At 43.4% G+C, this 16,722-nt stretch overlaps 1 protein-coding gene across 9 annotated transcripts in view; it reads right to left on the bottom strand.

Annotated features, from left to right (window-relative positions):
• Slc4a4 (solute carrier family 4 (anion exchanger), member 4) overlaps positions 1–16,722 on the bottom strand; it is a 445,799-nt gene that overhangs the window by 275,717 nt on the left and 153,360 nt on the right. For all 9 annotated transcript variants that reach the window (XM_030254704.1, XM_017320995.2, XM_006535136.4 and 6 more), the window contains one exon: positions 8,983–9,162. In XM_030254704.1, coding sequence (XP_030110564.1) covers positions 8,983–9,162 — 180 coding nt within the window. The remainder of the gene's footprint in view (positions 1–8,982; positions 9,163–16,722) is intronic.

The raw sequence follows: 16,722 nt of genomic DNA, 5'->3' as shown, positions 1-16,722 counted from the left end.
CCAGAACCAGCATAAACCTTACTCTGCAAGCCAGATGCATAGAGATAATTCTTTTTCTTTAATTTTGAGATTATAATATAATTAAAATAATTACAACATTTCCCCCTTCTCTTTCTTCCCTCTAAACTCTCTCACATACCCCTCCCCAATCTTCCTCAAAATCAGGGCCTCTTTTTCACAATTGCTATTTCACGTATGTATGCAAAACCTATTCATTCTATATAATGTTACCTGTATGCATGTTTTCAGGGCTGATCTTTCAATACCAGACAGCCAACTAGTATGCTCTTCCCTGGGGAAAACTATCTCTCCTGAACCCAGCTTTCCTGAGTTGTCTAGAGTTTTTTGAGTAGGGTTGGTGCCTCATAGACTAGTTTACCATGATCATTGATATCACCCCTGTTCAGCTCACAGTTGGGTAGTCATGCTGGCGAGATTCTATGGGTATAGCTTCTAGTACTACAAGGAAGATAGAATCTCACAGCAAACTTCCTGATCTTCTGGCTGTTACAGCCTTTCTGCCCTCTCTTCCATAATGTTTCCTTAGCTTTAGGGAGTGTTTTATAAATGCATCCATTGAGACAATAAAGGCAACTCTAAAAGTTCTCTATGTAAGAAAGTCCACATATAGCCTTGGAGATGCATTCCTAATGTGCAACACTTACTATAAGTAACCTCTTCCATGTATAATTCTCACGCTTCCCCATGGAATGTAAACACTAACTAAATAGCATTCTACCCAGCCAGGCTTACCAATCAACTTAGCAAGACCTCTTCTTTAGAGAAATATGACATCGGCTAATATTTTGCATACCTCATTGGCCTTCAGATTCTCACATTTTAATTTTCCTCATATGGAAATATATGTATGTGTGTGTGCATGTGTGTATGTGTATGTGTGTGTGTGTGTGTGTGTGTGTGTGTGTGTGTATAGGCTAGTATCTTTATCCACTTTTTAAGCATGGAAATATTTTGTTTAAATGCAAATTAATCATTGGAAACAAAGTTGTGCATAATAAGATTTTTCCTGACATTTTCTCACTTCACCACTAGTGAACCCAGGCTCTTAAAGGGCTTGCTGGTGATCTCTATTTTAATCACATTTCAACCAGAAATTAAAACCGTATCTTATTTAACAAGACTATTGTTAATACTGACTAAATTGTGTGAAATCCTTACCTTCATGTTTTTATGTTTTTGAATTTAACTAATAAATAATTTTTGCCCTGTTCCTTAATCATCCATTCGAAGGATACACTATGACACAATATGTACATGATGTAGCTGGTGGCTTTGAGGCTCTAACAATGCAGCTGGAGAGATGACACCCATCTGAAAAGGATCTTGTCACTGTCGGGGCAAGACAGGGTCCACGTGACAGTTCATATGATATATTTAGGTACTACCACATTTCAAAAAAAGCAGGAAAACCATAAAGTGGGCATAAACTAACTTCAAGAGGCCTTGCTCAAACAAGGTGAGTCTACAGCTTTAATTAAACTATGCAAAAAAAAAAAAAAAATGAAAGCAGTGAGCCCTGATCTACAGTCAGTTTCCTCTTAAATATCTAGGAACCCTAATTTGGGGGCCTGCTTTGAGAAATGAAGATGGTAAGAGTCTCTGTTCTTAATGGGAGAGACTAGATGGAATTTGTCCTTTGAGTATCTGACAGTCTCTTCTAAAGGGAGCCCTTCTATTTCAAAGAGGAACCTAATAGGAAAAAACACATTTGAATAAGAGACTGGTCAGAAACTCAGAGCAAGGAGAAAACACAAGAGAAACTGGAGAAGCAATAGACACACAAAAGGGAAGGGAAAGAAAGAATAGCAAAGAGTCAAAGATAATTAAGATTTTTCACTCTAGATGTGACCCAGGAATATGAAGACTTCGTGTTCACACCTCCATAAAGTATGAAGTAAGATTCCTGTCCATAAGAAAATTATTACAAGACCCTAGCATGTGCCTGCATCCCGACTGCTGCACAGAAGATTTCTAGAGAAGGTATAGACTGTACCAGTGCCTCCCACCCCTCCAGACTTGCATCCAGACTGTGGTACTGGAGAATTCTGGAGAATACATAGAGATGTACCTCAGCTACTTCTGCTTCTGCTGGTCAAACTCACAAACCTTTGCATTTAAAGCTCTGGTGTTAAGCACCCGTGTCCTTCAGAAGTTACATCCTTCTGTGTGACAAGTTTCCTAAACAGAATACCACGCCAAGAAGATTCTGGTCAGCGTCTGTCACTCTTCAACCGAGTCCTAGTCACATGCACTAAGTCCAGCTTCCTGCCTTTCAAACTTTAACCCCAAACCAGAGGACACATCCTGCCTTCTGCTTAGGTGGCAATGCCTGGATCAGTCATTTGTACCCTGTTTACCTCACTAAAGAGATCTCATATCTTAAGCACTTCTGGTTTTCCCCTTTTTCCACTGCAAGTTACAAACTCCTTTTAGCCCTACCTACCCCAGCACCCAGAGTATACTAGAACCGTCTGCGGCCTCCTGAACTCATGAGTCACTATAAATAGCAACAGCATCAGCTCTCCCACAACACGTAAACACACTATTCATAACATCCCATCTCGTGGCATAGTGGAATAACTATTGGAATAGAATAGCCAATGGTAACAAAAAGAAAAGAACTGCCATTTGGAGGGCACCTCAAGGTGACTGGGAGAGCCACATTTCGGAACATCTAGGCTGCCTAAAATACTCAAGAAGGCAGAGCACAGTGACATCTTCCATCGATGAGAGTCGGTGGAATAAACAATTATTTGAACTACACAAAGCATTTTCTTGTTGAATGCTCAGTATCGTATGTAAAATCTTCATCCTTTCAGGACCACACTGCCTCAAATTCCTAAACATTTTAATGTCACTGAGAAACAGGAAGAGAGAGCCTTCTTTTCAGGAAAAAGAGTGAGCCCATTTGTTTGCAGGTTATAGAACATCCTGACTATTGACTAAATTTGAGAAAAGCCTGGGAAATAGGCACTACCTTCTGGCAGTCTTCCATAGGTCAAGACAGTAGCTGCCTGCTCCACCCCTAGAAATACTCAGGCCCTTGGCTATTTCCCCTGCCAGCCAACATCCAGACTGACACCCACTGGCAAGTTCAAAGGAGCAGGAGGCAGATAGAGTTGATGGTAAAAATGAAGGAATAGTGAAAACTTCCAGCAGGAAGGAAGGGCTGACAAGACTTAGGGAGCAGTAATTGCTGACTACAGAGAATTTCTCTCCACCAAGTCCAGCCTGAAGCTTTCATCACTATCTTCCTGCAGATGAGGGGAAATAAGATTGCAGACGGTCTGCAGAATGCCTTCAAGCATTTATTGATAGGTCAGCAGATGGCTCTTCCAGTAAAGCTGCCTGCTGCCAAGCCTGAGTTCGAGCCTTGGGAGCCACACAGAGAACTGACTCGCAAACGTTGTCATCTGGCATCCATACCATATTGTGCCACAAGTGAAATAGTCTTAACACCCATGCAAGTTAGTGCATGTGCACACACACACACACACACACACACACACACACACACACAAACACACATATAGACACACACGCACACACCATTATCCAATGTACAGGTCATTTGATGTGCAGATCATGGGTGTTCTTGCCCATAAGTGTTCTAGGTAGGCGGTCCTTCCAGAAAACTCTACCATAAGGTCTTCTTCTGAAAACAGAAAGTCTACATTTTTGATTATTTTTCAATATGAAAAGCTCTTGTTCTCAGACCTAAAGTAAAAATTTTTTTTCCTACTTCTAGAAAGTGAAAAAGAGGATGCCCAAGGCAGCCTGATTCTTGTGTCTGTACGCCTCTGGCACGAGTGGAGCTACTTCCCCTCACACATCTGACAGACCTATCCTACAGATCAGATCGTTTGTGGGGTATAGCAATGGCACCCAGCAAATGAAAGAAATTTTACTCTATGACATCAAAATTAAGGAGCATGCCTAAAACAAAGAAAGAGAGAACGAAGGAGAGAGAGAGATTAGAAAAGAAAAAAGAAAGAAATGTATCACACAAAAACGGGGGCTGGAGAAGGACACAAGAGTGTGCTGGGAACAGGGAAGTCAAGTGGCCAAAACCAAATATTTTTGGCTCTGGTGAAAGGCTACTCTGTTCATTTACCCGGATGCCCCAAACAAAAGCAGCTGCCCATTTCTCTGTTTCAGTTTCCTGAATCTAGCTGGATCACCGACTGGCATCCATTGTCCCTGGCTCACAGAACAATGTCCACTAGCATAAATCCATCCGTTCTGGTGCACTTCCAAAGAGGTAGAAAAGAACGCAAAACTGTCCGTCCACATCCACTGACTGAGCACTGTGCAGCCATCCTGGGCAGACCTGCACATAGGAGGCAGCCAGTACCTCTGTACTGACACAGACTCTCTGGGGTCCAGAGACACACGGCACACACAGCATGTCAATACACTGAGCTTGATGCTCAGTTTGTACCTGTGTCTCCTAACATCTGAAAGCACTTGGTAAACTCTGTAGCCACAAGCTGGCTCTTAGAGACCTTCCAGGACACTAACAAAATGTGAAGTGCAGAGACCAAAGCCATTAACTGTGGGGAGCTGAGCTGTGTTTCTAGGTCCCAGCAAGCAGGACCATCAGTCCCTTGCATTTGGGGCACGCCTCGGAGGATGGCAGCTGCTAACTTAGGGGGGGAAAAGTGCACGGTGGAGGAGGTAAGAGGGTTATTTTTAAGAAAGAGCACAATCTAAGTTTTCTCTCCACACCCACTCCACGCCACCTCCTCATCCCTTGTCTCTCCTCCCTCCTGTTCTTCCACACCACTCCTGTCTCTTCCCAGCCTCCCTCTCCCCTATTGCTCAGCGTGCCACAATTACACACAGGTTTCTCTCCCTGTATCCCTAGCTGGGACACCAGTTCTGACACCACACTGGGAACAGGAGCCATGTAGAGCCCTGGGGCTGCTGAACTTAGGGGTGGATCTGAAGCTTCTGTGGTCGTCAAGGATATAAACATGTAAGGATCAAATGCATACCAACCTTTTAGATGCCCAATCTTGATGCCAGAAGTGATAAAAATGAAAAAAATAATCTTTATTCTAAACTAAACGAACCTGTCAACTATGTCATGTTCCCAACATGCCTAAATACTGGAAAACCTATGGAGGAGTCTCCTTAGAACTGTTTGGAAGATGCACCATTTGGGGATTCTTCACAATGACTTCTAAGCAGAGCTCTCTGATGTCTGTGTGCAATGGTAGCTGTCTTTTAAGTATATATGATGAAGTATGAGCCCTATAGATCAATGTCTTCCATCACCTACAGCCAACAGGCAATAGTACACATTTGGGAGTTGCCTACCCCAAAACAAGACAACCTTTTAGCAGCAGCTGAAATAATTAGGTATTTTCCAAAGTGGAACACTTAAAAGTCAGCATGAGATTTTACGTGTCAATGGAGGGAGGCAAGCCAGAGAGAGCCAGCAGGCCAGGGTAGAACTCGAGAAAATCAGCTGGATCCTCACTTAGAATGTGGTGGAGACTTAGAACTATGAAAGCAAGGCTTAAGTTTTCCCTCCTTAGTAATTTAAACTTCCCTCCTTGGTCATCTAAATATTCTTCAGTGAACGTGTATTGAACATCCCTTGGGTCTGGCACAGCCCTGGAGAGTTACGGTAAATAAACAAGACACACTTCACCCTTGCTTGCAGTCATGGAACTTAAGATCTAATGTTCACACAAACCAAAACTGTAGGTGAAAAAGAGAAAACTTGTGAGTTGAAAGACGTATTATCGTGAAGGAAACGAAGAAGAGCAGAGGGACCTCAACACCAAAGAAGCAGCATGAGAGGAGGGAAAAAGGGCTTCTCTGACAAGGCAGCATTTAAGGATGGAAGATGAAGAAAGTCAAAAAAAAAAAAAAAAAGCCCATGGAGATAAGAACAGGACGGCCATTCCAGGAAGCTAGGATTGTACATGCGAAGGCTCTGGAGTAAGAAATAGCTTGGGAGCAAAGGTCACTGACATCAGCATGACTGAAACAAAGTGAGTGACGAGAGAATGCTATAATGTAGGACTACACGATGTCTCATGAGGACGGGATGCTGTGTGCCAAATGCACAGCACAGACACTGCTTCAAGGTCAATGGGAAACCATCAGCACCAGAGTGGTCTGGCTTGACTAGTGCTTCACCACAACCAACACTGTCTCTGAGTGAAGAAAGACATCAAAGCAAAGCAAGACATGACAACGCCCTGGGCCAAACCAGAGCAGCCAGGCTGAGAAGTGGACAGTCAGACAGAGTTCAGACAGATGGATGGAGAGCCAACCGAAGGCACTGCAGACCGGCCTGTGTGCAGGCAAAAGTGAGGTGTAGCTCAGAGATGTCTCTCAAGTTACTACCAATCTGTGAGTTGCTTGGCTTCTCTTCCTCAAAAAGAATACAACTGCTGCATAATTCCCAGTCAGTACATGTAGGCATCTCTCGCCTTCAGGACACAAACAGTGTACAGATGTAAGGAACTCAGAAGGCCTATATTCAAGACATTGACACTCTCGAGAGACAACAATGGACCATGAGTTGGGGATTTCATAGATGCGTTTTCTCATAAAAATGCCTACATGTCGGTGCCTGCCTTTCTGTATTTGGATGCACCCAGGCAGACTTTTAAGAACAACAGCAGCTAAGGCAATTCTTGCCTCCAAACTGAGCAGCAGGAATACTCATAGCAATTTCTAAGACAACCTTCTCATCGAATTGGATGACTACAGCCAAAACTCCCATGACCACCAGGAGGAAAAGAAGTTAAAAAGTCCTTCCACTGGGGCCTGTCTGACATACACAAGATCCTCTTCAATCCTCAATCCACGGTATCACATAAAACAGGGCAGGCCTATAATCCCAGCTCCTCACAGGTAAAGAAAAGAGAATTTGCAGTCCAGGTTCCTCTATGGCTAAACAGTAAGCAAGTTCAAAACCAACCTGGGCTGCATAAGAACCTACAATCACTGAACGATTGTTCCATAGCATGTCTACATTTCCAAGACCTCACTGAAGACACAAAGCAGTATACCCAGGAGGAGACCTGAGGCCCCACCTCTGGAACAGATTATATTGTTTATTTTGCATGCTATATTCAAACTGATCCCCAAATGCCCCAGAGAGCAGCAGCATTACACATTCACACACACACACACACACACACACACACACACACACACACAAAACTAGGTCTGAGCTGCCCTTTCCTAATTACTTAGGTGTCACTACATCATTTGCATTGCCTTTCCAAAAATAAAAAGTTGTGACATCATTATCACCTCTAAATTGCTTGGCACTTTTGTTTAGGTGAACCCCTCTCCCTCTCCATCTCCCTCTCCCTCTCTCCCCCCTCCCCTCCCCCCTCCTCCTCTCCCTCTCCCTCTCCTCCTCTCACCCCTCCTTCTCCATCTCTATAGACAGTGAAGACAAATCTTATATTACTTAAAGAATGAGAGATAGCTTCAAAACAGGGAGAAAAGGGAAGGGGAGGGGAGGGAGAGGTTAAGGGGTAGAGGAGGAGAGAGGAGAGCAAAGGAGTGGAGGAGAGGGGAAGGGAGGGGCTGAGAATGGGAGGAGAGGGGATGGACCTCTCACAGATGCTCAGCAGAGGCTCCTTTTGATGCTGGCTGGTACCATGCCAAAATAGACAGTAAATAGCTAGAAACTATAGTAATCTATTTGGAATGGATTATTATCTTTTTTTTTCTTCAAGCTGCTAGTCATAACCCTTTTTATATGCCTTTCAAGGAGCTGGCTTAGAATGGATACTATTATTTTGGATGCTATATCATGGCGAATTCTTTTAGAAAAAGTTTCCCTAGCATTCCAATAAAAGGAACATAGCTTTAGTTACCTGTCCTCCACCTCCTCCATCTCACACACAGCTTTACTCCCTCTTATGTTCAGAAGTCCATTTCCAATATTCCCCAATCCGGGCCACTCCTCTTGGAGCACGGCTTATCCAGCTTCCTAAGACACCTGCTTCGTCCCAGCGCTGAGACGAGAAAACACTCACGTCACGGCGCTTCACGCCCTCTTTAATTTAGTGCTGTGAATTCATGTTTCAACAGCCCCCTGAGTTCTTCATTCTAACTTGGCCCGTCATCACCTGCGTGACTGAACTTGATCTTTATCTGTGCCACCCATCATGCATTTTATGGCAGGGTCTGGGCTTCCGCAAGAGATGGAGAGTGTACAGAGCTCTGCCAACACGAACGCTGTCACTAAGTCCTCTTCCGGAATCTTCCACAACCAGCATGGGTCTCACCCGTACGGATTCATTCCAGCCGTAAGGGTCTCCATATATCAGAGCTCCCCACCCCCACTCAACACACACAGAACAGCATAAACCAATGCCCAAGCCCACAGTCTACTTGCAACTTGAGTTCCAGAGTGCCCTCTGACCCCCTTCCATCCATCTTAACATTTTATATGCATGTCTATGGTGAAATCTACGATGGCCAGCCTTTCGAGAGCTGTGTCACTCAGCACTCCTCTCTGCCCTGTGCAAAGCTTCTCTAACGTTCCATTTTAAATCACTGACCTGGCCCGCAATCCAGCTAAATGTCACCAATGACCGTGATTTAGAAGATGGACATACATATGCACGCGTACACTCTCATCTTAGCCTATTGTCTCAGTAGAACCTATTTTTAAGCGGAATCAATCCAATGAGCCTCTGACTGTTGATGAGTGCAGTGAAGTAACATATTATCTGTGAAGCTGGGCCCTAGCTCACTTTGCAGGATGAAGACTTGCCATCTGTGCCCGTACTTGCTCTTATCTTTTCCCCACCAACTCAGAATCTTCCACGCGCACTCTTAGTCCAACCTGTCAGCACAGGAAAAGCATATGCGTGGACATGACCCATTAGACAGACCGCCCCAGGGTCCCTGACTCCCTCTACATTGGCAGAGGAGGTGAAAGGTAGAGAGCGGTGCTGAGCCAAGAGTACTCACTGAGGGGTTTGAGGATACTGCTGCTGGACTCATCCGCATTCTCCACATCAGATTTGTCGGAGTAGTTCTCGGAGATTCTCTCCTTTTCCTTCTTTTCCTTGTGCCCAGCCTTCCTCTTGTGGCGTCTCCTTCTCCGGTAGCTCTTGGGCACATGGACCCCAATGTAGATCGTGTGGTGACCTAAGGACGGTAGACAAGTCAACGGTCATTTCAACCCATGATATTTCTACACTTAAATTACACAGGAACCACAGGCCAGAGAAGTCTGTGAGTGTGACATTATCACTCTGTATTTAACCAACTAAAAGAACTGAGTTTGTGTTTAAAAAAAAAAAAAACTGAGCCTCTTTTCAAATTTCACTCTGCTATGGTACAATTCCATCCACTGGCTGGTACTTGGTTCTGTGAGGGCGTACTCAAATTCTGTCCCCACAGGATAAAGTTTAGATCTTAGGTTTATGAAAAATCAAAGAGTTAGCAAACTGGAAATCAAGAATTCTTAATTCTGGTTACAGATCTGTCATCCAGTATCTATATAGCCTTCATTATACGTCTCTTGTTTGTTCTTGTCTACTGAGACAGGGACCCATGTAGCCTTGACTGACCTTAACTTGATATAGAGCAGAGGTTAACCTTGAACTTCTGATCCCTACTGCCTCCATCTCCCGAGCTCTGGGGTTCCAGGCAAGCATCACTGTCCTCAGTTTATTCTCTGCTTGAACCCAGTGAGCTCCATTGCCTGCCCCTTACCTCTCAGAGCCTTGGCCTCATCCTTCAATACAGCAAGGGGCTTAAGTAGGGTAACCCCTAGAGGCCTGTTCTGCTCTAGTTTTTCGAGATCTGTGATTCTATTGACTAGAGAAAGGGGGAAAAGCTGCTGAGTTGCAAAATTAAAGATCAAAAGTTCAAAAAGTCATTCTGCCAGTGATAAGGTTTTATACTATAACTTTTTTTTTAATCCAATCAACAGAACAGAGACTTGGAACTGGGGCAAACTGGGAAAAATAAGACTTTCTCAGGGAGAAGATTTTTAGAAGTCCACAAATGTTCGCACCGGGAAGCGCTAAAGCAATGTCAGCTCCAGGGCCACCCTCAAGTCTCTTCTCATTTCCAGAAGTTTCCAAAGCCTGGTTGTTGCGATGATACAAATAAGTCCCAGGCCAGCAAAAGCTGCCTTCAGAGAAGAGTGCAGGGGAAAAAAAAGAAAAGAAAACAGATCTAACTGCTTCCAGGCCTCCTTGGGGAAGGCACCTCAAAACAGACAAAGATGTCATTTTATAAAATCTGATCAGATGGACGAGAATCCCAAGTTCCAAGTCTTTTGCTGTTGTTTTGTTTTAACTGAAAATCCTTCACTTTCTCTTTACCTACAGCATAACTTCTGAATGTGGGAATCATCATTTCAGAAGAAATTTGAACGTTCTTTTATTGCAAATTAGATTAGGTTATCTCCCCTAAGTGTTTCATTTCCCATTTCTAGAATGGCACTTTGATGGCACTTTACAGTTCCCGAGATAATATCTCAGACCGCCATGTACCTCAGCCTCGTGAGTGTCAGTTGTCATGGACTACGTTCCACAGAAGCCACCAGGCATCCCCCAAAACACCATAATTCACAGGATGTTCCTTAAACTGACAGTATAAATGAATCGCACAATACTTCAAGAAAAAGGCTCCAACTACGGAAGACTGAACTCTCTGGGGTAGTGTATCATGGGAAACTGAAACTTGGAAGGAAGTTGGAACCCTCCACACGAAGCGGGACCCCACCCCCAGCACGTAAAAACACCAACTTGTGACTACAAAGCATAGTGAACAATGTCCTCCACAGGACATGTGGCAATGAGAAATGTATCGTGGGTAACCATTTTCGAGCAAATTGTTCTCATAGGAAAGCTATATTATACTAGGAAGTAGGAAATGTCTCAGAAACAATGCGAACTAAGAAACGGTGTCAATTGCTTCCTGTGCCTCCCTTACTAAGGGAGACTGGGCAGCTTTATCTCATCTCAGCAGTACCAGTCAGTAGAGCCTTACAGAATATCACACACACACACACACACACACACACACACACACACACACACACACATGCACGTGCGCACACACACATACTCGTGCAAACACACACACATAGAATGAGGGGGGTTTCAAAATTCTAAAATGTCACAGCAAATGTTTTCTGCACACTATTAAATAACAGTCAGGGGAAATGGTAATTAATGTATATTAATGCTAATGTGGTGCAATAAGATGTACTGTGTAAACACAAGTCTATGTGGTACATCTGACCAAGTCATTTAAAAGAGACTATGTGAGCTGACAGGATTTAAAGTTTTATGTGTGTGTGTGTGTGTGTGTGTGTGTGTGTGTGTGTGTGTGTGAGTGAGTGTGTGCGTGTTGTTATACGTATATTGCTATGTATAGTGTTATATGTAAAGTATTATTTTTAAACTAATGAAAAGGCTACAGCGATTCAGATGGCGAGTCTTCATGCTTCACAGTGAGATGTGCCTTCCTTTGAGAACCTAGTTGAATGGTCATGACTACAAATATGGTGCCATTCTGCTCATTTTGGTGACCGTAGCACTGCAGCGCTGTCCCTGGGGCACAGCCAGCTTCCCTGCATCCCGCCAGCTCCTCCTCCCACTATTCCCTGCTCCACTCAGAGGTGAGGAAGCCTTCAGATTTGATGCTGCAGGTCAGAGTCCTGTAGCATCTTTCTGACTGAGAAGGTATGGAGGCTCCTTTAGTGATTCTCCACATTTCGGGCATTTTATCGACTTATTAAGGTATAACCTACAAACTTTAAAATTCACTCCTCAAAATTGTATAATCCGCGATTTTATGTAGAGTTGCACAACCATCACCATCGCCCAATGTTAGAACCTTTGTACCAATCCACAGATCTCTCTCTCTCTCTCTCTCTCAGTTCCCTTTGCCACCCCACACACCTACTCTTGGGTATTTTATATACTCATAGTGATGACATCTATAAAGCCATGAGCCTCTAGTGCTCAGCACTGTAGGTATTCTTACAATATGGTAAAATAGAATATTCCCAATGATGAAGATGTTTGCCAAGAAATGTCCAAAGAACAAGTCCCTAAGCACAGCATCCCCTTCCTCCTCTTCCTCCTCTTCCTCCTCTTCCTCCTCATCCTCTTCCTCTTCCCCTCCTCTTCCTCTTCCTCCCCCTCCTTCCCCTCATCTTTCTCTTCTTCCTCTTCCTCCTCTTCCTCCTCATCCTCTTCCTCCTCCCCTCCTCTTTCTCTTCCTCCCCCTCCTTCCCCTCCTCTTTCTCTTCTTCCTCTTTCTCATCTTCCTCTTCCTCCTGCATCTTACTAGCACATAAATCTTCCCCTTTGGCCTTGGGTTTACATAGAGGAAAAGAAATGTATCTGGGTGCTGTGGACCACTGGGGACTAATTACTTTACATACTTATACTCTGTCTCTCCTTCCTTCTCCACATTGCCTGTGAATGGAGGCAAACAGGACCTGGCTTAGATGGGTGTGCTTTCTTTTTTTTCTTTTTCTTTCTTTTTTTTTTTTTTTTTTTTTTTTTTGGTTTTTCAAGACAGGATTTCTCTGGGTAGCCCTGGCTGTCCTAGAACTCACTTTGTAGACCAGGTTGGCCTCGAACTCAGAAATCTGCCTCTCTCTGCCTCCCGAGTGCTGGGATTAAAGGCATGAGCTGGGTGTGCTTTCTTACAAGGATGAGCAAATATGTAATTAGCCATATGGCCAAGTAACCGAAACAATAAAGTAACATGAGCCGAGATGGAAGTGTTCTCGCAGACCCAACAAAACTGTCATCCTGATCAACCGAAATGGCGTTACTGCTGGGAAGAGTCTATAGTTGGTAAGAATATCACAGGTGGGTCTCACTGTCTACATTCAATAAAATATCTTTATCTGTTTCAGAGATATGTCATGAAGATTAATGTGAGCTCTCAGCAGAGCTACAACTGTTGAGCGTCCAGCTACTATTCTGTGTAAAAAGAAAAGAAGGAACAGGCAAGCTTTCCAACCCCACAAGAGTTTACAAAACTGTAAGATGCTCAAAAGATGGGGATCGTTACTAATTCATTATAAGAAAAATGTTAGGTTCAAAAAACCTCCTCTGCTGTCGATTTCATGAAAATTGCTTCTAAGAAGGCTGGCAAAATAAAGAATAAGACTTATTTAAATTTAATTTAACTTTTTAAATTTTAATTTAAAGCTTTAATTCAGAAGGAAGATATAACTGTTGAATACATTAAGAGCAAGCTTGCATTTATGCAGTTCGACCATAAAGCCAAAGCGTTGGAGCCCACATTTGACAGTGTTCATTTAGGTATGTAGTCATAGGGCATCACGCCTTCAATCTGGCAGGAACTTCAGCATCATGTGTTCAAATAAATACCCTACATGCCTGTCTCTGACAGATGGTGGGAGTTCCCAGCACATTCCAAGTGTCTCGGGAATACTTCACAATCCACACTACAGCCAGGACTTCTGGGAAGACAACTCAGCTCTGCTGGCTATCTCTGAATGTCAGGATCATCACTACTGAGTGTTGTTTCTCCCTGTCTTCACCTGTTCCACCCGAGTCGCAAACAGGATGCGCTGTGAAGCAGCCACGCGAAGGTCTTCCCAATTCCTGAGAAATGGCTAACCTAAACTGGAAACTTTTGATCATCGCTGTAATGTTTCCAGGGCTAACAGTCAACCCTTACACTTAGCAACTCTGTGGCCCTTTAAGTAAAGATGGCTTTCAGACACTACGTCCTTAGGATGATTCAGAAGTTGGAAGAATCAAACGATAACTCAAGCCAGAAAATAAAAATTCACGAGCCAAGTGAAACCGTCTATGAATGGCTTGACAGTTGACAACCTATGTAGGCAGAATAGAGCTATTAGCTCCTGCCTGAGAAGCGTCACACTGTATATGTACAGATGCAGCAACCATACACCATGAGCTTCTAAGCATGTTCGTTGCTGCTGTGCACTTCTCTGCCACACGTGATCCTGCGATTAATTTCAGATCCATGTGAAGAAACCAAAGTTTGGGAAGTCAAGGATGGTGAAAACAAAGGCAAATGTCTTGTTCAGAGCATTCCACAGGAGAAATATTGCTCAGGTATCAACATGAGCATGAGCTGAGTACCAGCTTTGAGCAAATTTTTTAAAAATATACACTTATAATTTGAAGATGGCTGGCTGGGTAAGACATGGCTACATATGCCTATAACCACCGACTCAGGGGTGATAGGGCTGGAAACAGGATTACGGTGACTGTTGGCCAGCCAAGCTGGATAAAAATTGGCAAGGTTCAGTGAGAGGCCCTGTCTTAAAGAATACATAGGGGCACAGCAAACATCTTCTTCTGGACACACACACAAGTAAAACACACACTTATCCTATAAATCACGTAACTAAGTTTTCTTCCTTGTGTTGATGGTAGAAAGGGAAGAACCAACTATGAGACCATCCCATGTGAATGCAGCACTTCCTAGCATGCGTTTGATACACTACCCTCCCCCTCCCATTTCACAAATGTTTGAGGTGGGGGGACTGTTGTTGTTTTGGTGGTGGTGGTGGTGGTGGTGGTGGTGGTGGTTGGTTTGGTTTGGGTTTGGGTTTGGGTTTAGGTTTTTTTCACTTCATCCTAAGCTGTTTTGAAAGAATGCAGTATATACTTTTTTTATTAGATATTTTCTTTATTTACATTTCAAATGTTATCCCCTTTCCTGGTTTCCCCTCTGAAAACTCCCTATCCCCTCCTCCTTCCCCCTGCTCACCAACCCACCCACTCTCACTTCCTGGCCCTGGCATTCCCCTACACTGGGGCATAGAACCTTCACAGGACCAAGAGCTTCTTCTCTCATTGATGCCAGACAAGGCCATCCTCTGCTACATATGTCACTGGAGCCATGGGTCCCTCCATGTGTACTCTTTGGTTGGTGGTTTCGTCCCTGGGAGCTCTGGGGGTACTGGTTGGTTCATATTATTGTTCCTCCTATAGGGCTGCAACCTTCAGCTCCTTGGGACCTTTCTCTAGCTCCTCCACTGGGGACACCATTTGATACACTGTCCCCCTCCTCCCATTTCACAAATGTTTGGGGGGGGGGGTTGTTGTTGTTTTGTTTTGTTTTTGGTTTTGGTTTTTTTGTTTTGTTTTGTTTTTCCTACTTCATCCTGAGCTGTTTTGGAAGAAGGCAGTATATACTTTTTTTTTTTATCTTGAGGTTTCAGCACTGTGAGCCAGCTCATAGATAGCCAAAGGACAGATAAAATCTTCCCCAGAGATGTACCTTTTCCTACCTGCAGTCATCCCTCCAGCCTCCCACACACATCTCTAATTAAAGACTGAGGTACACTCCGCTCTGGCTGCGGTTCCTATTCTCCATTGTTGATATTTCTACCATCAAGCAACTTTCCGTTCTCTCCAATTTAAAGCAAAGACTCTGCAACCCAAACCCTCCTTACCCTTCTCTCAGACCTGATAAGCTACGCTCCCGAAGTGCAAGCCCTGATCTTACATAGCCTGCTCTATGTCGGGATGCTTACGACAAATTGGTAGCTGCCACCAAAAGGAAGAGAAGGAAGCAAAATGGAGATTTACTGTTTTTTAAACCTTTAAAGAAATATGTAGGAGAGAAGACAGAGACTCTACATGGTGTTCGATTAAAAAAAAATGAAGCAAGGTCTTTACAAGCAAACAAAAAGCCTCAGTTGGTATTATTTTTATAAGAGAGTTTAGCATCATGATATCAAGTACAGGTACGGGGTGGGGGGAATGTGGTGCTTTATATATTAAGAAGCAGACCAGCCTTTACACTCAAAAATATTTCATAAATTAATACAAATAAATTGTTAGTTTAGCCTACACAATTCTAAAAGAATGTCCATAGTCAGCTCTAATAAGATGTAGCAACATTGATAATTTACTGGGGTATAAATACCAGCTCATGAAGAGAAAATCATTTTCCAAAGCCAGATATAATTTTGCAGTTACCAGGGGGTAAACTAGCCCTTTATGTTTGAAAGAGGGTCTAGACTTCAAACACATGATTTCTTGGGACAAGGGTGATTTCTATTTTTATATTTTGGAAAGGGGTGATTTTTTTACATGGAAAAATAATGCATATCTTTATTATCAGATAATTATATATCACATATATAAATTATTTATAGATAACTTCGAAGTACTGGTGAGTAATTTATTTTAATATTAACACTACCAATTACACTTAGAATCATGCATACAAGAAAATACACAGAAAATAAGTTTGTTTTTTTAAGAGGGGATGGGCCTGGGGAGATCTCTCAGTAGATAACAACACTTGTTGTCAAAGCTTGAGGACCAAGGTTCAAGTCCCAAGAACCAAGGTAAAAGCCAGACAAATAAGGTGCAAGTCTATAATCCCAGCACTCCTGTGAGGAGGTAGGAGACTGAGCCAAGAGAAGCCCCCCAGAAGCTCACAGGCCACATAGCTGGCCTAAATGACAGAAACAGAAGAGACCTTGCCTCAGTCAAAGCACAAGGCACCACTACACACTTATGCCTACACACAATATGCACATGGGCGCACACACACACACACACACACACACACACACACACACACACACACTCACACTCATACCGAAAAAAGGAGAAATATCTTTCTTCTCCTGAACTTCCTGGGATTCCCAGGGACCTTAAGCCCATCTGAGATCCCCTAACAGGGCTAATAAGAAATCTCAACTTGTCA

The sequence above is a fragment of the Mus musculus genome, chromosome 5 (genome assembly GCF_000001635.26).
Source record: "Mus musculus strain C57BL/6J chromosome 5, GRCm38.p6 C57BL/6J".
In the NCBI taxonomy this organism is placed as follows: Eukaryota; Metazoa; Chordata; class Mammalia; order Rodentia; family Muridae; genus Mus; species Mus musculus.
The sequence above is the reverse complement of the archived record's forward strand: the minus strand, read 5'-3'. Positions and strand labels throughout refer to the sequence as shown.